This window comes from Corapipo altera, unplaced genomic scaffold (genome assembly GCF_003945725.1).
Source record: "Corapipo altera isolate COAL_440 unplaced genomic scaffold, ASM394572v1 158, whole genome shotgun sequence".
Classification (NCBI taxonomy): domain Eukaryota; kingdom Metazoa; phylum Chordata; class Aves; order Passeriformes; family Pipridae; genus Corapipo; species Corapipo altera.
The window spans coordinates 270,919-296,895 of record NW_020884977.1 but is presented as its reverse complement, the minus strand read 5'-3'; the positions used below and the strand labels follow the sequence as shown (position 1 = coordinate 296,895).

The 25,977-nt window shown below is 39.1% G+C and overlaps 1 protein-coding gene across 1 annotated transcript in view; it reads left to right on the top strand.

Moving 5' to 3' along the window:
• The window catches only part of FAM171B (family with sequence similarity 171 member B), a 34,783-nt gene extending 17,158 nt beyond the window's left edge, over window positions 1–17,625 (top strand). The window contains exons 2-8 of the mRNA XM_027665527.1: window positions 3,065–3,298; window positions 4,008–4,100; window positions 4,395–4,553; window positions 6,311–6,478; window positions 10,167–10,283; window positions 10,823–10,946; window positions 11,216–17,625. Coding sequence (XP_027521328.1) covers window positions 3,065–3,298; window positions 4,008–4,100; window positions 4,395–4,553; window positions 6,311–6,478; window positions 10,167–10,283; window positions 10,823–10,946; window positions 11,216–12,551 — 2,231 coding nt within the window. The 3' untranslated portion in view covers window positions 12,552–17,625. The remainder of the gene's footprint in view (window positions 1–3,064; window positions 3,299–4,007; window positions 4,101–4,394; window positions 4,554–6,310; window positions 6,479–10,166; window positions 10,284–10,822; window positions 10,947–11,215) is intronic.
• The last annotated feature ends 8,352 nt before the right edge of the window (window positions 17,626–25,977 follow it).

The window sequence follows — 25,977 nt, the reverse complement described above, 5'->3', positions numbered from 1 at the left end:
CCTGGGCTGCAGCTGCTGGTGGGATACTCTGTGGGATACTCTGGTACACTCCATTTTATACAGAACAATAGTGAGCGTGGCTGTGCCAGTGGGAAGTTGTTGTTATTATTGGATTCTGACTTTTTTTAGCTGGGATTTTTAACCTCTAATTTCCCAAGCATTTGGATGGAGGCATAGTGTGTGCTCGTGTCTTTTGTACTGTTACTGCTGAGGAATGGAAAGATTCAATTAAAAAAAAGGTCTTTCCAAAATTATTGCACACAAACTTTGAGTGACTTGCTGGCAGAGTATATTCTGCTTGATACTAGAAAATCCAAATGATTTGCTCATCTGTGTTACTGGCAGGGAGGACACAACTCCCAGCCATCATCTTCTCAGGAAGGCTCCTGTGTTAGCACAAAAGATAAGGGCAAAAGCACCAAGAGCCAGGGATTGAGTCTCCTTTAATCTGTGTCTGACCATTACTGGGCGTGAAGTGAGTGTTTTGCACTCGAGGAGCTGCTGCCTGCTTGTGACAGTCACCCCCGAGCAGGGACTCCTGCAGAGCCTTCCCTGCAGAGCCGTGTCAGGAACCCCCCGGGACTTCAGTCCTCATTTACAGCCACACATCTGCGGCTTCCCAACAGCCTTCCAGACACGGCATCCCTTCTGGGAAAAGCTGTGGCAATTCCTATACCCACAGGAGAAGGAAGTAATCAAAGTTGAGTGTGGCTAAAACCACCCAGTGATATTTGTCGTTCACTGTTTCATTCGCTAATGAAAATTGTACAGCTTTCAGTAGCTTTACACTCTGGTTTTTTCAACCCAAAGAAAGTGGGGGTTTATATAAGGCTGTAAGCGAAGGAGATGAGAGGAAGAAATATTTGTGCACAAAACACCCCTTGAATTTGCTAACAGCTGGAAGGGAACTGTGGCGATTGGCCCCATCCCTGTTTTCTTCTGTTGGGCTTTTTGTTAGCGGGAAATGGGAAATACACATTAAAAGTAAGAAATGATTGGAGAGAAAATATCTTTCTGAATACATACCAGGTTTTAATTTTTCTGTGTCTTAAGGCAAAACTTTTTTATGATTTATTACCAGGCTCTTTTTCTCCTGACTTGATCCCAGCTGTTAAAATACTAGGCATTTCTGGTATTGGTTCCTACTGGCATGAGCTTGAATTTCTTATTTTTCAAATACCATTCCATGAGATACTCCTGACTTCCAAGTGATTCCTGGATAAAAATATTGTACACAACCTGTTTTCCCTCTTCAGTTGCCTTTTAACTAAGGGCAAAGGACCTGTTTTTCAGGTTTTGGAAACCACTGGAATGATGCAAGTATGTGTGTAATTGGATCGATGCCTGGAAGAGCTGTTTAGAAACCATAATTTGCTGACATGACATAAATTTTTTTTCCAATCATTACGTGATTTGAAACCCCTCTAGCACAGCAATTTAAAGCAATTTTATTCTTGAAATATCAGGTGTAAGGAAAAATAAGTCAGACGACATTGTTCTAAGATTATTGTGCATTTTCTGTCAAATACATTTGAGTACCACTGAGATCTTTTCCCTATTTCTGAAAGCATATATTAATTTGCACAAGGAAATGTAAATTTTTATATAACACTGTGGAAAATCAATCTGGCACAGCTGGTAAGGTTTTGCTGTGTATGTGATAAATAGTAAATTGAGGCCAGTGGAGCTTTTGTTGTCTGCAGGCCATTTTTTGCATTAATATATGGGGTGCATACAATAGACCTAAAGAAATACTTATTTCAGAGAGGCCTAACTTGGGTGTCTTCACTGCACAGTGGGTTTTTTTGATGGATTGTGCTCGGCTTCTCAAGGCCTATCCATTTAAATCAAGGTCAGTGGTAGTAATCTCTTGGTGCAGTGTCAATCTCAATTATAGTGGAGGTAACAGAACGAAAGGGAACTATGATTTTAGGTAGATAAGTTCCAGTAACTTAGCCTGACATTTGACCTAAATAGAAATGCATGTTCGTAATGAAGGTATTTGAAAATATCAGGGTATAAAGCAGTGCAGTGGTATTGAATAGTAGCACATCTGTAACCAAAATAGTGGAAAATTGATGGGTTTTTTCAAATACTTTTAACAGTGGTCCATAGAGATTTTCATTTATAATAATAACTTAATTCCTACCTGGAAATAATGTGGAATTCTGTCCTTTTGCATGTACCTGCTGTGAAAAGGCTCCCTAATAGTTTATTTACAATCAAAGTGAGAGAGAAACAACCTTGACACTGTTGTTTGAGTGGATTTATTGTTGTCAACACACTGCTCAGTCACTGTCATTATGATCTCTGCAGGACACTGACTATTGTATGGAATAACAGATCCCCTAATTAGCAGTACAAAAATGCTGTTTAGAAGGTGCAATACAGGAAGGTGAAAAATAGCCCAGTGTAAGTCTGGTGGGAGAAGGTAGATTAAAACAGTCAGAGTCTGGATGCATTCTGTTACTGTATAATAATTTTACACATGAAAATACAAAAATGTTATCCCACTGCTTGTAAGACATTAGGTTCCTGTTTTTAGAAACTCAAGGTGCCTCTTTAAATGTGTGACCCGAGCCAAGGGTTGGGTAACAAGACCATCTGTGTTATCAGTGTGATATTGCAGAGCACATTAAATCTTACACTGTCACAGGTGCATTGTTCAAGCTTAAACAAAAAGGGGAAGATTTTTTTGTTCTGTTTTGTTTGGTTTGTTTGTTGGTTGGTTTTTTGGGGGTTTTTTGGTTTTTTTTTTGTTGTTGTTGTTTTGTTTTGGGGTTTTTGTTTGTTTGGGATTTTTTTTGTTTAATTGGTTAAGTATTATATTTGCTGAGTTTGATAAACACTTTTTGACACCTTTGTGCCCCATCTTCAGGCTTTTTGCTTCCTTCTTCCCCGTGGTCTAAAATTGCAAGCTTATCCCTGATTTTGGCCAGAGATAGAGATCCACTGTAGAGTGGAGGAACAGCAAAGACATGAACTCTGGGACTTCTTTACAAGTTTAAATCAGATCCTTAATTACGATGTATTATGACCTCCTGTCTTCTCTTTTTGTTAACAGGATCTGTTTTTACCCTAAAAGTCCAAGTCAATGACATCATCAGTCACCAGTACCTGCCACAAGCGGTGGTGGAAGTGTTTGTGAACTACACAAAGACAAACTCTACTCTCACTGGAAACAATGGAGCAGTGTTAATAAAAGTGCCCTACAAACTGGGATTAAGCCTCACCATTGTCTCCTACAAGGATGGCTACATGCTGACACCTCTGCCTTGGAAGACTGCGAGGATGCCAAGTGCGTAAGCACCTTACAGTCCTATTATTAAACTCGATCTGCCTGTAATTAAATTTCTCCACTAAGCTGTCTGGGTAGTTGCTGTCAGCTCAACGTGGAGTGAAGTCAGTCAAGGGAGGCAGAGCATGTCAGTGCACATCTAAGGGTGAAGGATCTGTTAGTCTTGTCAAAATTCTTGTTGATGGAAGACAGAAAATAGCCCTTTTTTAGCTCTGAGTAGGTTATGTGGTGATACAGGGTGAATTCTGAGACATTGTTTGCCTAGAGTTAGCAAAGAACTGGTAGTGTGTTTAGACAAAAATCCTGTTGGCTTGAGTAATTCCTGGAGTGCCAATGCTTTGTGTCCTGTACAACAGGTACAACCTGTTGTTACAACTCCCTTTCAGAAGTGTTTCCTCACAAGTTTTCCTTTTAACTATTGCATGCTCTTAAAAAGGCACATGATTTTTTTTTTTTTTTTTTAAGAAATAGACTTTTGAGAATTCAAGCCTCCATAGAAGGCATAAGACAGCAAACATTCAACAGAATTCTTCCTACCTTAACACTAAAATTCCTGCTCTGGACAGCAGGAGTAATTTATTTATTCAGTCTTCATGTGCTCTCTGTTTTTTTTTTAATTGCTCTGTTCAATATTCCTTCAGAATCAGAGGTCTTAGAGGATTTTTTTGTTTTGGTTGCACACTGTAACAGATATTATCATTTTCCACAGTATACTCGTCCGTGACACTTTCATTATTCCCACAAAACCAAGCTAATATATGGCTGTTTGAAGATACTGTCTTAATTACTGGAAAACTGTCTGGTAAGTTGAGTGTATGAAGACTCTAATTAAACACTTTGTGATAACCATCTGTACACACACCGACAAAAATTAGGCATGTTCGTATTCTCATATAATACCTGTCTACTGTGAGCCAGATTTGCAGTTAATTATGGATTTTTATGTGAGGCTGTGACAAGTGCTAGACTAGAAATGCACAAATCATGGAGAAAATGGGTGAAAACAGGTTGTTATGCTAAATGGATTTTTGAAGGGTAATAAAAACACTGTTGGTGTGTTTTACCGTGGCTAAGATAAAATATTACTCTTTTACAGATGCCAAATCTCAGCCAAGTGTTCAATTTCCCAAATTTTTAATAAAGCTTCCAACAAATCACCATATTACAAACGTTACAGCCTATCTGACAGTGCCAGAGCAATTTCTGAAAGTGGACAGCTTTCTCTATACAACAGGAATTCTTCTAAATAAATCAGGTATGTAAATATGTTGTTTAAGAATTTTGTTTAAAAAAGAAATCTTCAAATTACAATGCACATCAGTGTACAGTGTTTCAAAAAAACATCTGCTTAATTTAAAAGGTCCTGAACCTGCTTCCATTGTATTGTGTCACAAAGCTTTGTTCCCTAGAAGTAGGCTATAAACACAATAAGCAATATCACTCTTTTCTTTTGTTTCATGGAGTACAGAACATTACATACCTTGCTGCACTGAAATACTCCCTCAGAGTCTACTTTTAACATACATGTTCAGGATTTCACGAGGCTGTGGAATTGGTTTAAACACCTTAAAAATCACATTATGGCCAGCGTAAACCAGATGAACATAAAGCAATCAGTGCAACTGCAGCAGTTGGGGTTTTCTGCATTTTCACTGCAGTGTTTGGTTCTAGGAGCTTTACACCCAGCACAAAGACTGTGTGGGATCTCTTGCTTGGCTCACAGTCAGTCAGTCTGTGCAAGCCTCTGTGGGACCAAGTGGCCACTTGCACGATTGTGTCACAGAGCACAACTGGAATAATATTTTCTGTGCATCTGTTTCACTGGAGAAGCACTAAGTGGTTTCATGAGTCATAACACCTTGCTGTTGTACCAACAGATTTTTTAGTGTTTTAGTATTTTTTAGTATTCTATCAGATAGTTTTCCAATGTGCCTAAGCAGTAATCTCTGTTAGGTTGTACTGTGTGCAGTTCCATCTTCCTTTTGTTCTTTCTATTCCCAGCGGATCTGAAGCCATGAGGCTCTTAAATTCATTGCAGTGCATGAGAAGGCCACTACATGGCTTATTTGAACTTGGCCTGCTCTCTTCTTTAATATTAATTGAATTAAATTCATCATATATACTGATATTTTGACGTGCATATTTTAAAATCTCTCATCTATATTTTACCTCTTCAAATGGAAAGCAGAAGGGAAGAAGCACAAGAGAATAAGCAGTATTTCTCCTCTTTGAGTTTTCCTTTCAATCTGTCTGGCATGTGTTTTAAATTATTCATACACTCCTAAAAGAATAGACTTCCTTTTAGGGCAGGTGGAAGCTAATTGATATCTGATGTGCCAGGAGTTCTCTCACAACCAGCTTCGAACAGCTTGCCTGGATTTAACATTATTCTGCTACTTACTAATTCTCTTTCAGCTTCTTTCACCATCTTGTCATATTGTGCATTCTGAAGTATTTGCAAACTGGTGAAAGGCAAACAAAGTTTCAGACTGCATTGTAAAGTTTTGTATATGAAACATTTCCTTTTGAGTGCTTTGACCAGCCTCATGATTCAGTTAATTATAACTGCCACTCTGGAAACTTAATCCTTACAGGAAAGTCTTCAGTTTAATTCAATGTTATGTACATTGCAACTGTACAAAAATTCTTGTCTTATCTATCTTTCACATAAGGTAACTAGTTTAATCTGATTATCTGAGGGGAAAAACCCTTCTTCTGCCCACTACCAAACTGTGTTTTGCTTCATCATTAGTTCTACAGTCAGCATTGAACCTCGATATCACAAGTCTCTTTCTCTTACAGCACTGGGTTTTATTTTAATCATAAGATTTTGAAAGTCCAAAAGAAAAGAAAAGTTGTTTATTTGACCGAGTTGGTGACAGCTGACTGCATAGCTGGATGTGGAGGAGGACTTGAGTTTAGTTACAGTGAGGATAGATTCTTAATCCTAAATATTTTTTTAAAAACAAAGTGTAATTAGAGAATTACAGACAAGCTTTTTCTCACCTTCAGGTTTTAAAAGCATGGAATTAACTCCTCTTGCTGCCATATGTGTAAATGTTCTTTTGACTGGGAAAGAACTGAAAGTAAATGGTCCCATTCAGATTACACTTCCTCTCCCCTCAACTGCTGTAAAACCAGGAGATGCTGTACCTGCATGGACATTTGATATGAAAACTGGTAAGTGGGCTGAGTTATTTGTTATTCTGCCTTCTAGCACATGCCTGTGTTTTTGGGCACATGACACTGTGGGTCAGGGAACAGTGATAGCACTAAGATATGAAGTGGTGGTCAATAAGTTTTATTAGGGGTTCAGTTATTGGGTTTTCTTTAAATAGACTAGCTTGAATTGTTCAGAAGTATTTCCCTGCTTTCACTAGTTAAAAAAACTTTAAAATTCATTAGCATTCCTGTTGCCTAAATTTTTAGTACACTGGGTTTTTATTTGCATGGCAGTCTAAGTATTCACAGAACATACATTTTAGGTGACGTTAAATTTTAAGCCTGGTAATTTTGTGAATGCCTTCTTGAAAGCAAACAAGTCAGAATTGAAGGTTTGGCTGCTTTGTTTCCTAGAGCGTAGCTCTGAAGCTCCTTTGACGTTGCAACTGGAATAGATGTTACTTCAGTTAACAAAAGCAATTGAGAAAGTGAAATGAAGGGGAAATAGGAGTTATCAAAGGGAACAACGTAGTTCTTGCAGTGTGCATGCAAAGAGGAGGCTGGGGATTAGTCATTCTGAACCTTTTGTCATCCCTTCATGTCTAATTTTAGTCAAGAGTGAGTAATGAGCTGTGTACACTTAACCCATTTAGGTGTCCTGTATTAGGTGTGTGTGCATTAGTGTCCTGATTACAGTGCACCTTAAACTTGCCATCACACTTGGTCTTGAAAAGTGCAAGTGAGTGAAGAGGTGTGTCTGCTCCTTATTAAGGCAAAAAGTTTTTGTTCAGCTGTTGGAAGGACTGGAGAGGACACCAAGTGCAACCAAGTGTTGTTTACATGTTCAAGAAAGAAACAGGTCATCCTAATAAAGAACAACTAACCTTTAGTTCTTTGGCTGAATTTGAATTAAGAACATGCTAATAAAAAATTGTCTAGGCTGTCTTGTGGGGAAAGAGTAAATAGGATAAGTTTTGGCATAGAAGGTTAACTCTATCTAAACACTTGGGAGGCTTCAGAGGGGCAACTGATGGTACGAGATGGCATTTTTCATCAAAGAAAGGGTTTTAGTCTGATGTGGTAAAATAGCACAAGGGGTTTTAATTTCTTACTGCCACAGCCACTTTTGCCAGCTCCTGTGCCCATCTGTACCTCTGCAGAGTTGTTTTAACTTACTAAACAAAGCTAAGTCAACAATGTTATTAAAATAAAAAGTTGACAGAACTGGACCAACTTGGCCCAGGGTCGGGTTAGAGTATAAACCAGTGCAAAGTGTGTATGTGGTGTTGAGGGGCCTACTCAGCATCCCTGCTTAGGTATGTTGGCCCTGGGGTAGGGCAAGAGCAGGGAGCATGGTATGCTGACCCATAAAAATAAAACCAGTTGGCTTTTTCCTCCTCTGACAGAGGTTCCATAAAGGCAAACCATTTGTAATGGATGCTCACTGAGGGGTAGTGTTCACATGGAGCCTTCACTGCTGCTTGCTGAGGAGAGCACAAGGAGGACTGTGAAAAAGGAGAGAAACTGCTGGGGCATAACTCTTAACTTCCACGTTTTCTTCCATTTCCTCCTCTCTACAGTGAAAATTTGCAATTGTGTTCACCGTTCTGGAATTTTTATACCTAAATACGTTTATTTAAGTTTTACCTTTTGATTTGACACGTGCAAAATGACAAGTGAAGGTTCTGGAGACTCTGAACAGCTCAGCTCTCCAGCAAGCATTCCAGAGCATCCATAAGTAGTAGTAGGCCCCCCATCTGAGCTGAATGCAGAGCTCCTGCTGCATGGAATAATGAGGCTCTGGCATCCAAGCTGTGGCATGTGGGATGTCCCCAGCAGGACACTGCCACACTTTTAAACCCTGAAGTCCTTGGGTGATGTGTGGGGATGGTAATCAGAGCTCCCATGTCAGTATTGGTAGCGGGAAGGGAACGTGTCTGTGTGTGGTGTGGGCTGATCCATATGCACCAGGAGGAAGACAGAAGCAGTGTTCCCTGGGGTTACTGCAAGTGTAGTAGTGCTGAGACTGTTCCTGGAAAATGAGCTTTGCTAATTATATTCCAGCTGCTGTGAATGCAAAATTTATTGGTGGATGTTGAATGTGGCTTCCTTCTCTCTAAATATTTTGCTGCATTAGTGCTAAAAGTACTTTGTGGGTTTTAATAAAATTACACAAAACCAGAAAGCTTGTATTGCAACATTAAATTGAGAATTATATCCTTCTGTTTGAATGGCAGTAAATCAAGAGAAAATGAGCTTACTCATAAGTCACATTTCAATGTTTTCCTTAATATCTAGTATTTTCTATGCAGTATATTGAGGGAAGATGTAATTTGCTGAAGAAGATAGCAAAGATTGTATAACTACTTATAGGTTTGTTCAATCAAGATAGAACTTCTAGAGACCTAGAAAATATTTTTGCCTTCTGTATGTGGTGTTCTATGCTGGTTTTATCTACCTGTAAGTAGCCCACTGTCTGTATTTGTAAAGCAATAGTTGTGCAGGGTAGTGTCCACTTGCCCTAGAGTAGGCAGGACAGAGAATTTGAGGATCTGTCTGTCTGTTAGAGAGTTAGGGATGGAAGACTTTTCCAGCTGGTCTTTCTCCCAACTCTGAACAGGAGGTTTCTCAGGTAGCTGAGAAACCAGCACTTCTAGGGCTTTGAGTGGTTGCTGCTGCCCTTCCCCTCTGCCAGCAATCACCAGCAGCAGGAGAAGGCTGCATGTTTTACTGCCAGGTGATATTTTCTCTGTGTGTCCCTGTGTGTGTGTTTGGATCTGTGGCAGGTGTCAGTTCTCATCTTTACATCCTGGTTGGCAGATATTTACTTTTCTGCTTTGCTGAAAAGAAGGGTCCTGGAAGAAAATCAAATTGAAATTCATATAAGCTCCAGCTTATAGTTTTGATGCTGTGGTTATTGTTCTTTTAAAAAAGCTGGTGGTTCTCTCTCCCTCTCTGTGTTTGCATGTTGGAAATATAAGATTGTTTATATGAGGTTGTTTCATGTCCTTAGAATTTCACAGATGGCCCACAGTAAATGTATTCAAGTGAGTTAAATATAATTCTGTCTCTTCCAAGGGATGCTTTATTAATTGTAGAAGCTGGCATACCATAATACCTGTCCTTTGAGTGTCCAAACAGATGGTGTGGAATCTGTGTCCTAACAACAGCCCTTCCTTGGGCTAACTGAACTGTTATTGCCTTGGGGCAGGGAGGAGGAGAGAAACATTCAAGACAAACATTTTTTATTCTATTGTAGTTTATCAGATTAAACTGGTTTCCCACTAAATTCTGCTAGCCAGTGTTAAACTTGTGTTCATATGCTTCAGTTGCCTGCTCCTTCATTTTTCAGTCTTGGCCTTCATATATACTTAAGCTCATATTAAGCTCATTTATCAAGTTATCTGTGTGCATATCTATGAAAAACGTTTATTAACAGAAAAAGAATGATATTAAGCTTACCTTTGCTAAGTAATGTTGATACTTTGTTTCAGAGTAAATGGCCACAGAGGGACATTTGCAATGAAATTGTGAGCGCAGAGAGTTTGCACATTTAGATAAAGGTGTGGAATAAATAGTGTCCGGGTCAGAAGTTTCAATTTTTCTTGTGACCTTGTGTATTTTTGGCAATAGCTTCATGGCTGATGGTTTGAGGGAGAAGAGAATTCTGCATGGCACGTGCAATATTTTGTCCTTGTCGTTGCAGGCGCTTGGGTGAACCGCGGGCTGGGAATGGTGAAGGAGGCAGATGGTCAGTTGGTGTGGACATACACTGCTCAGCACTTGGGCTACTGGATAGCAGCTCCACTGCCTGGAACCAGAGGTACTGCCACAACTGCCAGCAAGGGAGCTGTGACCGGGGAAATCTAAAAATGAGCATCCCTTGCTGCTGAGGGTCATGTACGACAGGAGGAGATACAACAAGAACATGAGTCTTGGGTAAAACAGGCCCATTTTATGTAGATCTGTGGCACGTGTTACAAATTAGCATGAAGGGATCTATCAGAGAAATAGTCTGTCTAATTTTAAACATAAGACATCATTAGACATCATTTAAAAAGACCATTTTTCTAAGTCAGTTTGGACAATTAATACAAATGTCATCTGACTGGAACCAAGTAGATGTCATGGTAAGGCTTTAGTACTTAAGATGAATCTTTGAAGGTGCATTATTTTGTAACCACTGTATATTTTCTAGTTTGCTGAAATAGCAAGGTGGAAAGGGAAGGATGAGCATAGAGGCAATGGAACTCAAAATCACTGGAAAAAGACAGTTCAACTTATTAGCTACAGCTCTGCCCATCAAGTGGAATTACTTGGTTTTGAGATCTAATTCTTGTTTGGTTTTGTTTGACAATCTAGAATCCATTATTAGTGCAGTTTCCAAGGACATAACAGCCTATCACACGGTGTTCCTTACGGCCATACTGGGAGGAACTGTTGTCATCATCATCGGATTTTTTGCTGTTCTTCTCTGTTACTGCAGGTAAGCAAAAAGAGAAGCTCCAGTAAGCTCACCAGGAAACGAATTTAAGGTTAATAAAATAGCCTTTTGAAGTGAGACTTGTTTCCTTGGCAATAATGTGTAGCCTAATATTTCCTCAAAAATTCCTATCATTGCAGAACTTCATTTTAAATTTGTGGTGTCACATTACACTGTAACTTTTTAATCAAAATGCAGTCTTCAGCTTTGTTAGTGAACAGTCTCATATTTCCTAGTGTGCTCTGCGGTCACTTTGCATCTCTTTTGCATAGGGATAAATGTCATCGGACACAAAAGAAGGAGAAAAATACGACTAAGCTGGAGGTCATCAAAAGAGACCAGACAACATCAACAACTCACATAAATCACATCAGTGCTGTCAAAAGCTCTTTAAAGTTGGAGGACAACTCCCAGCTGTACACACCGAAGATTTCCTCGTACAGCCCTCCGAGAAGGATGTCCACAGACACAGAAGATGGAAAATCACGGGACAACTTTAAAATCTACCCCGAGGATGCTTCTTACCAGTCATCCTGTCAGACTGGCCAGTCCAGAAGTTCAGCCCATTCACTGGAGCCTAGTGCTGGAGTGAGGCATTTACAGCAGCCAAAGCTCAGTAACAGTGCTATTTCCCAGGCTCCCCGGGACATTCCAGACCCAAACAGGTACCTTTCAGTGAAAGAGGAAATGTATGGGCTTTCCCATATCCCTGAACATCTCATGCATATTTACAATCAACCTATTGCTATTCTTCAGCCCTCTGACCTTTTCCACTCCCCGGAACAACTACATCCTGCTAAATCAGCCACTTTGCCAAGGAAAGGGCAGCTGGTGTATGGCCCCATGATGGAGCCCATGGACCGGGACAGTTACATGCAGACACTGCCGAAAATGCCAGGGCATTCCCACCCCCAGCCTGCTGCCTGCAGGGACGAGAGCAGTGCCCTGGATGGGGAAGAGGGCCTGCCTTCCCAGACCTCCAACTGGGGCCGCTACACCAACAGCTTGCTGGAGTCCGTCTCTGTTCCCGGGACGTTGAATGAAGCAGTTGTAATGACTCCGTTTTCGTCTGAACTCCAAGGCATTTCAGAACAAACGTTGCTGGAACTCTCCAAAGGAAAACCATCTCCGCACCCTCGAGCGTGGTTTGTGTCCTTGGATGGAAAGCCAATAGCTCAAGTGAGGCATTCTTTCATAGATCTGAAAAAAGGCAGAAAAACAGAGAGTAATGATACCAGTCTGGACTCTGGTGTGGACATGAATGAGCATCATCCTAGCAGGAAACTGGAGAGAGAGAAAACTTTCATTAAAAGTATGCCACATTCTAAGATTCTTTACTTGGAAGATCTGGATCTGAGCAGCAGTGAAAGCGGGACCACTGTTTGCACTCCAGAGGACCAGGCTGTGAGGCACATTATGGAAGGAGGGAATGGGCCAGTCTTGGAACAGCATGATGAGGAAGGTCTAAGAAAAAAATCTGTATCAGGAAGTCATGAATCTGGTATCCTTTCTGCTAAAAAAAGGGATAGACCACCTCTCACAAAAAGAGATAGCAAAACCAATATCTGGAAGAAAAGAGAGGAGAGGCCGCTTATCCCTATAAATTAAAACACAGTGTGCTTTGTGGTGTTGCTCTCCCTGCTAGTCGTTGACCTCTTGGCTGCTTCTGTAATTCTGCAGTGTTGGGTTTACAAGGAAAATGTTGTTTTCTAGTATCAAGAAAAGTTTCATTTTTGTAACGTACAGATTGAGTTACTACACTTCAAGCGGGCAATTGATATTCAACGTGAATTGAAAACAGGGAAATGCTACCACTAAAATTTTGCATTTCCTAATTTTACTGGCAGTGTGGAGAAGGCCCACATTTTAATTAGCCCGTCATTCTTGGATACACCCCTGGGAATGCGCAGCGAGAAATGTAGGCACATGCTTTAATTTTTTTGTACTTGTTGCTAATGCATTGGTAGCCTAGTTAAAGCCATTCCTCAGCCTTGTTCCTAATCCACGTGACCATCTGTACAGTATTTTATATGTCAACTTTTCTAGGGATCTGTTACTACTTTGTATAACGTAAAATGTTCCATCCGTTGGTCCCACCACACCAGCAGAGGAGCTCTGCTGGATTTCTCAGCGGAGCTCTGTGGCATTCCTGCCCTCCCTGTGTGCCCATCCATGTGCAAACTCCACGCAGCAGTGGCAGAAGGGGGCAGTGCCCGAGCTCTGTGGCCGCTGCAGTTCCCGGTCCCCGCTGTCTGAGGTGTTGCCCATCTGCTTTGTTATGAACCGTGGAGGTTGAAGACTGAGATCTGCCATGAGGTGCCCACGTCCAGCAGGAAAGGACTGGTTCTGGTAGCATTTGGAGCTGCAGCTGCTGCTGATCCCAGTGTCTTGTTTTGGCTTCTTTGCCAGTTCAAGTCTGCATGCTGTTGGGCCAGCTGTGCCCCACAATCTTGAATCCCTGCTTATTTATAAGAGAAAGGTTGGTCCATGATGGAAAAGTGTGCAAGTTTAGACAAACCAACACCTTTGAAATAGTTTCTTTATCAGGAAAGTTTGGCAGCATTGCTTTTTATTTTACGTTCAGAACAATGGAAGATCACTGAAGGTTTATGTGCCTGCATTTTGCCAAGCCTGAGCTGCTTTTGTCTAGGTTTGCAGAGGAGTTAAACAGGCTTTAAAAGTTGGGGGGGGAGGGTTATGAGCATGAGAGCAGATGGCAAAATTTGGTCTATAATGCAATATAAATACTACTTATGACTCATCTTAGAGTTAAATTTACCAAAAGTCATGAATGCATGAATTGTAACAAAGATATGTATAGAGGAAGGAAAGGCCATCAGAATATTCTTTATTTTTAATGTTCATCTTGTCAAAGTGATCATTTCAGCTTTGGCTAACAGAAAAGTAGATGTATCTCTTAATGTGCTTCACGTAGTATACAGAATGTATTTCTGTGGCTTTGAAGCTGTTTCCCTGATGAAATAAGTTCCAGCATTTTGGCTTTGGCAGTTTGATTATAAATCATCCTGAAGAAAGCTTTATGAATATTTCCCTTATAGCTTGGTTAAAGTTCTGTACCAAGACCCAAACATACAATGCCTTTATGTGAATTGTGGGGTGAGATGTGCTGGGTTGTCTGCCCTGTAGTACACTCAAGAGTTAGGGAGTATCCTATGCAGCTGGGCTTCTGGGAATATTTACTCAGGAAATGTTAATGTGAAATATGTCTGTTATGTTGGGATTGTCAAGTGTTCTGCTGTTGTTTCTAGAAGAATATGGAAGGTAACCAGGATGGTACTAGCAATGCATCAATCCAGCTTCTGATGGGTAGTTGCTCCATGAAAGAAATGTTCCTGTTGAGTTCCAAGTATGAAAATGTGAAATAAGTTTGAATTAGGTGTGCAAACAGTGTGTAATTAAATTGGCCTAAAGAATCTGATTTAATTATACAATTCATCTACTTTAGAGGTGAAGATGGCTTGTCATATCAGCATGCCTTTGGTTCTCTTTTTAGGTAACTGGAATTCAATTGTCCTATACAAAATACATTTTCATAATACTTTTTTTTTATATGCAGTTTCTTTGGACTTTTTGTATGACTCTCTAGCCCCAGATATTGATATTTTCATCCCTTGCTTTGTTGTATACATCAGTAGGAATCAATTTATATATGCACATTTCTTCTGAAAGCTGCTGTGACTTTTGAGGTTCAATATTGCCCTGTTTGCATCGGTTCTGGTGGCTCCCTTTTCAAAAAGAGACTATTATATATTCTGTTGCACATAACAGAAAATCCTTGACAAGCTAATAGTTTTGAGGAGTTAATATTAAATTAATATGTCTTTCCTTGAAATTTCAGATTTTTTTTATGCATTTTTTCATTGTATATACCAAAAAGACTGAATTTCTCAAACTCACTTGTAGCATTAAAAAATGTGGACTACTGTAAATGGCTTTATTTGTGAGTTCAAAGGAAGGAAGTTTGGCACTCCATTGGTCTTGTTCTGCACCAGGATATCTGGTCATCAAAGAAAAAAGATTGGAAATCCAACTCTAAAATTCTTACAATTATGATTTATATTCAGTATTTACAGAATGTTATTTGAGTCTTCATGTTCCAGCTGCATGTTGGAATTTTTGCACTGGAAGAACCTGTGACTAAAATTCTTTTTGGTTTCAGATCATTAAAAAAAAAGGAGTTTGACTCCACTGAGCTCTAAAATTTTTAATTCCACAGATAACCAGACAGTATGTGTAATGTGGAAAAGACAGAATATCACAATGAAATTTGTATTTGTGGTCAAACTAGTGATTTTCTGTATATCTGTGTATGATTCCTACATACAAATTTATAGGAATCACTGAAATGATTTTTTTGAAGAACACAAATATTCGCAAGAATTACGTCTGAGTTCTTCCCAAGGCACTTCTCTGAACTGTCAGCTCTTGCACAAGGAGAGCCACAGCCAGGTAAATACAGTCTTAAGTGCAAGGTGTCAGGTAAACACAGAACACTCAGGACCAAATTCGGTCATATATTCAAGGTGAAAAGCAGTTAATAAACTTCGGGAAAGTTTCCCCACCGTGGTTATGATACATGATGTTGAGGGGGTTCTTGCAGAAGGATATATGGCTTCCAGATCTTACCTGTTTTTAATAAGGTGATTAGTGGAGTTATAGCCAAGACTTGTTTTTGTTAATTAACTCATGTGGCTTAGGCCAGTACTTTGATGTAAGTTAAATCAGGCTGAGCAGTGTGCAGCTGTATGCACAGTAATCTGAGTATGGGACCTAGAATAAGCTAACTGACAGTATTTTTCAGATTGTTAGCAAATGCTAGATATTAGAGAATTAAAAAAAAAGGTAGGGGAATCACTTAAAGATTCTATTTGATTAACAGGAAAAATCCTTATAGTACTGAAAATAGAAAAGTCTGGTATGTCACAAACCTGCCAGCAAAAATTATGTGATGCTGAGGGACATTATTAACCAACACAGAGCTAGAGGTGACACACCAAAAATAATTCAGGATGGAGGAGTGTTTAGTTGTCTGCTTTGTTTTATGCAGTAATTTGTACCAAAGAGGATGAAATGAAGGGGCACCAGTCTGAACTCTTCTGGTTGGTTCAAAAGTGGCACAGGTTCACCACACTGCTGCTCTAACACTGTGCAGATGAAAAGGCAGTACACTACATCCAGTACTGCATATTAAATAAAATCTGAACATTAATTAGCCTGCTGAAGTGCCTTTCTCTTTCATCAGACTTATTTTATCAGTGGGACACCTGACTATCTGAAAAGCACATTTTGCTTTTTTTTTTTTTCTGTTAGCCAAAAAAAAGCCTCGATTCATACGATTATGTAGCTTTTATAATATTTTAAAAGGCAGATCTAGTGCTTTTTTTAATGTTGGAATACTGACTCCTGCATGTTGATGATGATGGTATTGTTGTAAGCCCTAGTTTTTGTATCCTCTGTTTGAAAAGAAATTTAAAAAAAAGATATATCTTTAGCAATCTGAACAGTAGTATCTTTTAAAAAATGCACAGACAGGATTTGATTCAACTTCATACGTCAAGAGTGAGCGTTTTGAAGGCACTGGACTTACAGGTATCAAACTGACTGGGATTTTAACTTCAAAAATGAAATTAATATATGTTTATATATAAAAACTAATATAAAAATTCTTTTTTTCAGCTGCTAACCTTCCTTGCCAGTAGCAGCAGAGAGATTATGGAGATGGGTATTTAAGTCTTATTTTCTAGAACCAATTTTTATCTCAATTTGGGGCCTAATCTGCATTGTTTATATAAGCTGACCTTCTGGTTTATAAGTATTTTTTTTTAAATTCAGTAGAATTATACAAAACACAGTACTATGCCTACAGAGTTAAAATGAGCATTCTTTTGTAGTAGTTGGTACTAATTTGTGCCACAGTTCTAACAGTAGGCAGCTACATTTGTGTTAAAGAATTTATATGAGGGGGGTGTTAATGATTTGAATCTGAGCTTCATATTCTTTTAAAAGCAGCATTCATTGTGTTCTGATTACAAAACAAAAAAAAAACCTTCAGATTTTTTTTTTTTTAAGACTGGCAGGGGAAAACTGTGTCATTATTTTTCTCGTTAGCACTCTAAGCTTGAAAACTGTTTTACCAAATGCATTTTTTTTCCGTCGGTTTAAGACTTACTGAACATTCCTATAATTCCTTCTCCCCGAAATGTCCCGGTACTTTATTTCCCAGTTAACTGATTTAGTTCCTTTTGAAGCACTTGTTGCACTTCAGCCCATGTTAGAACAGTAATATTTTTACATGTTATTGTGTAGAAAGGCAGTTTTTAGTGCTCATTAGAGCATGGAGTTCAGACAAAGCCTGGCTCTGCATGGTGCAAGGCAGGGGAACTGATGGCACTGACTGTGCTCCCCACCTTGCATTTTGGAGCCTTATCTTCATTACCTTGGCAATCATTTTCAAAAACCCCTTAGTATGGATATTGTTTATGTAAAGCATTCTTGATATTGGGCATCCTGGTTTTCAGTATTTCTACCTTTTTATATTTTGTCAGAGGTGTCTTTTCATCTCTGTATTTAATTCAGTATCAGTGTATCTGTTGCTGAAAATGTAACTAAGATTTGTAAAATGTTCTACCTTATGCAATATAATAAAAAATTTGAAAAGTTCTCTGTGCCATAACTTTGATTTGAGTATCTTTGAAGTCATACGTTGTTTAGGAACATACATCTCTCAGCATTTTTTTTTTCTAAATATCAATTAAAAAAATGTGTATTCCTCTCATCACCATAATTGCAATGACAAAAGAGTGTTATCCTTAAGGGTGCCACTTCTAATGCAGTCACATTCTCTGTTCCATTTCTTGTGAAGAAAGACTTCTGTATCCACCATTAAATCTGATTCTTGAGTCCTGATTAATGCAGCTACAATCATTCCTCATGTAAATTGATTTTGTTGCAATTGGAAAGGGGTACACAGAGAAGAATATTACTTCAGGTTTTGTTCTTATGTCTAATCTCTATCTTCTCCATTCTTTCTTTTAGAGACTTTCTGTCACTTAGAGACTCTAAGAACAAGTAAAAGATTATTTCTGTATGTCTGCACAGACAGAGGCGTCAATTCCAGCTACAAATAAGATCAAAGCCCTTAAATCCAGGGTGAAGAACACAACAGTATTGTGATATAGAAGAGCTTAAGCTAAACTTCAGTGTGTAATATCCTATTCTTAATTGTATCTAACACTGATTTTTCTCAAGCTTTTTTCCTTTCTGTGCTTCACAAAAGCCACATTGGGGTGTTTTCACCATCATTCAGAAACCCTGCAAGACTGCAGACAAGCACATTGCAAAGGTTTCCCTGCCGAAGGGGGGGGGGCACTTGCATGTTTTTTTTAACCATTGCAAACCCATTAGGTACTTTAAAATAAGAGTTCCTAAACTACCTGAGGAGAATTAGTTCCCAGGTACATTTAATTTTAACTATGTTCAGGTGAATTGCTGCTTTATTAGTATTCTTGATTACTGTCTACTCTTATTCAAACTCTTCTTATTGCCCTTTCTTGTTGAAGTAAAGAAACTGTTAAAAGAATATTTCATGTTTGTCATAATGGACAGTGTGGAAAAAGGCAAGCATCTTGTTTCTCCTGAAGATACAGTATCTCCAGAATTATTTTCTGAGTTAAAGCTTTTAAATATTCTTCCTTGGGCCAATGATTCTGAAAGTTGTGGAAGACCCTTAGGTTTCTTATTTTTCTTCTGTAACATGACAAATAACTGAGGTAAATTGAACTCAAGATGGAAACAATGAACACTCCTGTAAATTATGAAAAGAGCAGCTGAGAACAATTCAGTGGATGTGTTTCCTAACTCTTTCTGGTGTGGCAAATACAATTAACCACCTTAAGTGAAATCTCTTATTCAGACTTATGCAAAGCCTGGAGCAAAGAACGGCTACTTGAAGTCTTCAGCTGGGACTTGTCTCACGAACAATGAGATTGTTTCCAGCCCTCACACTTGAAATACTGCTATGTCTGGAAATCTAGAGACAACACAGCAGCAAAATTAACTTCTAAAACATAACTATACCTGTAACTGGTGGGTTATGTCTGTGTCTTTCACAAGCAGAGTCCAAAGAACCTCCAAAATATTCCCAGTTAATGTTGGTTACTGTGGCCTCTTTTTTTTTTTTTTTTTTCACCACACTGTCAACTCCAAGGGCTTATCTACATAAAGATATGAGAAAAGTGTAGGTTAAGGTAGGATAAATGTGCACGTGCTGTCTCTATAAGGGTGCCACAGTGCAAGGTATACAGGGAGAGGATGATCAAACTTTCTTATTTTATTGTGCTATTTTTGCTTATCTTTCTGTGGCTACTTAGTTTTTAGCTGAGTAAATTCAGTGTGAGGTCTACATGATTTGCAAATGGGGAATTAAAGTAAATTATTATGTAGAACAGAGTAGGAGACGGAAATGAAAATACGTTTGGTACCTGTCTAAAAACAAAGAAAGGAGGATGGCAAAAGCCAGTGAAAGATTCGTGTCACAGGTGCCAGTCAACACACGTGGTACACCTCAAAGGAAAAACAAAACCATCAGCTGAATAAAGAGCTGGGTTAACAAGCACCTCACACTTCGTGATAAAGTAGTACCTGAATTTTTTATTTGGCAAAGGCCAGTCCAAATATTTACTACAGAATTGTTTGGAGATGTACTGCACTAAAAGCAGGCTTAAAACCCTTTGCTTTATTTACCAGGGACGTTTGTTTGTTTACAAAGCACACATTGTCTGCTCTCTGGGTGAGATCAGGTACTCACAATAAGGCAGAGAAATAAGCAACGAGCTATAAGATATACTCAAAGATGTAGCACTGTCCACATCTTACTTTAAAAATACAAGTTTAGTTTCTAAATTCAATTAAAAGGAGACATAGAGCTGCAAATTTTTCTCTCTCGAGTGGGCACTTCACTGCAGGGTCATTCTCCAGTTCATCTTCATGGTCAGCCCAAATTTTTATACATTTGACCTGAGCGTTATCACAGCTGCATCTACAGAAAAATGTATTCCAATTTCTGTAATCTCTCCAGAGGCAAATAAGAAAAACCACATAGCAACCCTAAGTAGTCTTCCCTTTTCTTTTCCTCCTTTCCCTCCACCCACATTTTAACTTCTGGGATTGCTAAATTTTCCAGATTGCAAAAGGGCTGTGACAACTGTCAGGTATTTTTCCTTGTGTGTTGAAGCTGTTGTGTATTGAAGATCTTGTAATATTTATTCTATAATGAGGAATATGGCAAGACAAAGAATAAATTACATACTTAACCTGCAGTAAGCATTGTCTTTACTAACTCCTCCTGACAAATGGGACAAACATCCTCTTCATCATTTTCTCTCTGTTCAGTGCATCTGTCATTCTCCTGGGGTGATGTTTGTGAGAAGAGCTTCCTCTGCATTTTGTGCTCGTTCTTGGTGCAATCACTGAAGCGCATCCTCAGTTTCTCTTTCCAGGAGACCTAACTTTAAAGCACCTGGCAAAAGTAAACACAAAAATTAAAAGCGTTCCCCATGCGTGAAATTCAGTAGGTACTCTGTCAAATATTTGCAGTGTGTTTCAGCCCAAAAAAGTTGTGAATTGTTTTTTTCTAACTTGCACAGAAACAGTTAACAGCGTTGCATGTGCAAGTTCTTACCTGAAATGGTGTCCTAGACAGTTATTTATCAAAAATGTTTCTGTATATGAAGTTTTCAATAAGGTACATTTTGTTCACTGAATATATTGAGCAAGTCAGCATTTTATCCCAAAAGGCCTTTATAAATATGTTTAAGTCAGAGTAAAAATGGATTTGCTTCTAAATACTGGACATGAACTATGGAGGATTTTCTAGGAAAATATTTCTTCAAAAATTAAACAGCATAGTGCTTTTATCTTCTTTTTTCTTTTGTTTCCTTGTTTTTTCCTTTCTTTTCTTTTTTTTTCTCTTTTTTTTTTTGACATGAGAGAGGGAGAGGAACAAGAAGACTATGATCTGCAAAGAGGGCTTTGCTTCATGAATTTAAAGTTCAGAAGCTCTACATACAAGAAGCTAACACTTAAACTCATGATCTCTTGGTAATTGGTACTTTTTCTGCAACATCCTAGGATTTATAATGAAAATATCTGACATGTAAAAGCATCAGTGAAAAATGTTGTTTGTTTAACTTTACGATTTAAATGGAGCAGCCTTGTATGAATCTTCAGCAGTTTTACAGAGGAAGTATTAATTGTGTGATTAGATGACAGAAACTGAGTAATCTTACTGTAGTAAATTCAGTTTAAATACATTTAAATCGGTTTTAAAAAATTAATTTAAATCAAGGGCTTCGTCTTACTCCTAGCTTATATTCTTCAGTCACCTGGCCCCACTCTTTAAAATAACTAACCTAGCCAAAACTAGTAATTTTCTGTTGATGTGGTGAGTTCTGACTCAGCCTATTGAATCCAGAGGTGAGTAATGTATGCCAGACAGTGAGGAGAGAATGGGATAACTTGATTTCTGTGTGATGCTGTGTGTCTGGGCGGGGGTTCATGGATCCATTTGGGGTGGGTCAGGGAGCTGCGGGGGTTTCTTTTGAAGTGTGAAATGGGTTTTGCCTGACAGTTTTTGACACCAGGGTTGTCTTCGCTCCAACTTAAACACACCTGCTCTCATATATAAACATATATATTTGATATACAAACATCTCCAGTCCAGAGAAGGGTAACGGAGCTGGGGAAGGGTCTGGAGCACGAGTGTGATGAGGAGCGGCTGAGGGAGCTGGGGGTGTTCACCTGGAGAAGAGGAGGCTCAGGTGGGACCGCAGCGCTCTCTACAACTCCCTGCCAGGAGGGTGCAGCCAGGTGGGCGTCGGGCTCTGCTCCCAGGTAACCAGAGTCTAAAGCTGCGGGGCACCGCTGAGATATAGCTGAGAGGACATAGTCTAACGGTGCGCCGGGGGAGGTTTAGGTTGGACATTAGGAAGAATTTCTTCGTGGAAAGGGTGATTAGGCGACGGAACGGGCTGCCCGGGGAGGCGGTGCGGTCCCGGTGCCTGGAGGCATTTAAAGCAAGACCGCGCGTGGCTCTCAGTGCCACGGTCCGGCCGACACGGCGATGTTCGCTCGTAGGCTGGACCCGATGATCCCTTAGATCTTTTCCAGCCGGGCCGGTTCTCCGATTTGCACACACACACTCCTGATTCCCGGGGGGAATGTGCCCCGCACAGCCCGGCCGAGGTGCCGGGCAGTCGCCATGGCAACGGCGCGGCCGCCATTGCGCGGAGGCGGCCCCGCCTCAGGGGCTTCAGAGGGCGAAGAGGTCGCGGCTCTGTTCCCTTCCATCGGCGCTCCTTTTCCGCGTTCGGAACACACGTGTTTTATTTTATTTTTATTTTTCAAAGCAGACCAGCTTTGAGAGCGCTGACCGGGTTTCTCCTCCCTGCGGCAGCCGCCAGAGCGAGCTGTTGCACTCCCCGTAGCCCGTAAAAATGCACTGCTTTTCACTTCGTGCTAAACGTTTGTAACAGTTCTTCAAACGATTGATGGCTACGAGTCTTTTGGCAAAAGAAGAGTCATTTGTTTCGTTTTTACTGGATATATAAAATATACAAAAATAAATATATTGTTATGTATCATAATACGTATATTATGATATATATAATATAATACTATACATAATATCATAAAATATTATATATGTTATATTATATTATATATTATTTAACATATGATATAATTATATAATATTATATTATAAAATACTATATAATATTATAATATTAGTTAATATATAATATTATATAGTGTAATAATATTATATGTAAAATTATATATAATAATATAATATATAATATTAGGGAAACAATATATGATGGGTATAAAATTAGGAAAAAGTTCTTCCCTGTGAGGGTGGTGAGGCCCTGGCACAGATCACCCAGAGAATTTGTGGCTGCCCCATCCCTGGAAGTGTCCAAGGCCAGGTTAGATGGGGCTTGGAGCAACCTGGAATAGTGGAAGGTGTCCCTACCTGTGGCAGCAGGGTTGGAACAAGATGATCTTTAAAGTCCCCTTCCAACCCAGGCCATCCCGTGATTCCATGATAAAGTGTTAATGGAAGTTTAAGCTTGCTCATGTCCTTTTCCTTGTCTTTACTCCTGTGATATCTCTCCTGAATCATGTTTTAGGAAATAAAAAATTATATTTCACTTTTTTCTCCCCATTAGACATGAGATGCCATTCAGTTAAAATCCTTTCAGAAATCTGTAGTACCTGCTCTGAGGGAAGAGGAATTCTAAGAGTAGTTAAGGCCAAACCATGGTTTTGTGATGTATACAATTCTTAATGCTAGGTTTGAGAAAGGTATGTAACAATGCATGTACCTTGTTCAACTTCTGAAGGATAGGATTATGAACACATGTAAAGGACTCAGTTACAGATTTTTTTTAACTTCTCCAGAGAAAGAGCTTCAGAAAAGAACCTGTTGCAGTAATATGTTACGGATTAAGAGCTGCATTGGGCATATTTTGGACACAGTTTTCCGAGGTCATGGTATAGGGAATCATTCTAGTGAGAAAATGTGGAATATTGTTCTACTTGGTTATTATATGTAACCCATCCCATGACAGATTGTTCCCTTTTTGCAGTTAAAAAGACACAAGATGTATCCATTTGCTCCTACAAACTGTTTGCCTTTTGAACTATTCCTGTTCTAGAGCCTGTTCTGATATTTATTGACTTTTCATCTGATCTGGCTTACTGGCCTTGGAGTGCAAATATTCTTAACCCTCATCCCCTTATAACATCACAGAATGCAAAATGACTCTGTTTTATTCCCCATTGGAGCAGATCAGCCTGTACAGATCTTTGCCAACATGCCTAGAGGCTTAAATAACATATTCCATGTATGGTAACCCTTATGCTGTGGGGCAGAACTCAGCTGTATTAATGGTCTGCAGAAATAACTGTGTTTAAAACTAACAGCACTGTGGTTGTTTTCAAATGTTCTTTGAGATGGCACATGCCTCTGGAGTTGTTTTATTGTATTTTAAGGCAAAGAGAGTTTCATTTTTAATGGCAGTGCACTAAAGCTTCTTGAACTTCTAAGGTTTGTTGGCTGTGCAGGAGGTGCAGCTCGGTGGCATCCTCCATCTGCCTTCATCTCTCTAAACTGTCACCATGAAGTGTCCAGCCAACGGTGGATTATTTTGCCCTTTATGGGATGCAGTTTTGAATACTGCTGGAGCCTGGTTCTGAATTTAATTTTGAAATGGAAACCTGAAGAAAATTTCAGTTCCCACCTCTCTGGAAGGTCAAATCTACGTTTTCTGTATATTTGGAAAGTCTCTGATTTCCCAAATTTAAGCTACATGAAATAATATAGTAAAGGGAACTCTGGCTCTTTCTTGTCAAGATTTATTGGGCCAGAGAGCAGGAAGGTGACTTTTTTATCTTACTACTTTATATACTGGGTTGTTTGGTTTTTTTTTTGTTTTGTTTTTGTTTTGTTTGATGATTTTTTTTGTTTGGTTGGTTGTTTTTCGTTTGGTGTTTGGTTTTTTTTAAGGTCTCTATATTAAACATAATTAAACAAAATATGAGTGAGTAGAAAACAGAAATGTAATCCTAAGATTTCTGAAATCTCCTGCAAATAATGAAAATAGAAGATATGACTCCTGTCAGAGATACTAACTCAGTGGTAAAAGCCCCAAATATTTTAAGATTTAAAAAGTAGGATGAGCTTGTGGTAGGGCAGGAATGAGGAAAGCTAACCATCCTGGTTTTTTTATAGGCTTCCTGAATGACCTTGAGCAAAATCACTCAGTGCCTCAGTTTTCTGTCAGGACTGTTTCCTTTCTCCCCTTCCCTGCCTTGCCTGCTTAGATTGATCTCCCTTTTAAGGAGTGGCAGTTCAGGTCTCTCAATAATATATATTGACAGTGACAGAGCTACTTTCTGCTTTATTAATAATCATTAGGGTCACAAGTTTGGGATTTGAATTTGCCCGATGGAACACTGACTTCTGTGAGCTCCTGAAACCAAACAGAAGTTTCTGAGCAAAGCCACGTGGGCACAGATCTCTGGCACACATCAGCCAGCTGCATTCTTTCCATATAATTTCAAAACCTAAAAATATAAGGAAAAAGAAAACCAACAAAGACCTAAAAGCAGAAAACCCAACTTCCCCTCTTCTTCTCTACCAGAAAGATGAAGTTGGGTTCTGACGGGTCCCTGGAGCAGAGCACAGCATTGATAAATTGGGGCAGATCTGCACTGCAACATTGTGTGTTCAGTCCTGCCAATAATCCTGCCTGGGTGTTATCCTAAAATATATTTTAAATCATATGGGAAATAATATTTATTCCTGCTTACGTTCTTATATTGGCACAATCAGAATGATCTCCAGTGTGATTTCATGACTCCTGAAGGATTTAACCATTGTTTCAGAGGAACAGGGTTCTGAGTGTGAAACACAAGATTTTATTATATACTGTGTATTAATGCTGATACAGGGGCAGCAAAACCCCAGCAAATTAATATCTTTTCTGTGAGAAGATTTCGAAGCACTTCAGCTGCTGATGCTTCACCTGATAACTGCAGATTTGGGGTTTTTTCCTTCAGTTACCTAATTTGAGGATGTTGTATTATATTTTTTCTCTCTTTTTCCCCCTTGCAGTCATTCCAGTTTTATGACAACAAATGTTCCCTGTTATGTCAGTGAAGAAACTGAGAAATTGCTTTTTTAACTGGTGTGTAGTGAGCACATCAAAAGGAAAAATTGAGTTCCCTGAATCTCTGCTCACAATCTTTTCAGCCTTGTGTTTATCAGTGCTCTGTTTGGATTTTTTTCCTTCAAAAATCATAAAAAAAAAAAGTTGAAGTGAATTTTTTTTGCATTGATATTGGTACTGTTTAACTGTTTTTGTAACCATATAGTGCAAGGTATATCAGGTAGGTGTTTTATCCATGTCAAACAACATGATTCCTATTAAAAGTTTTACATACTAATGCT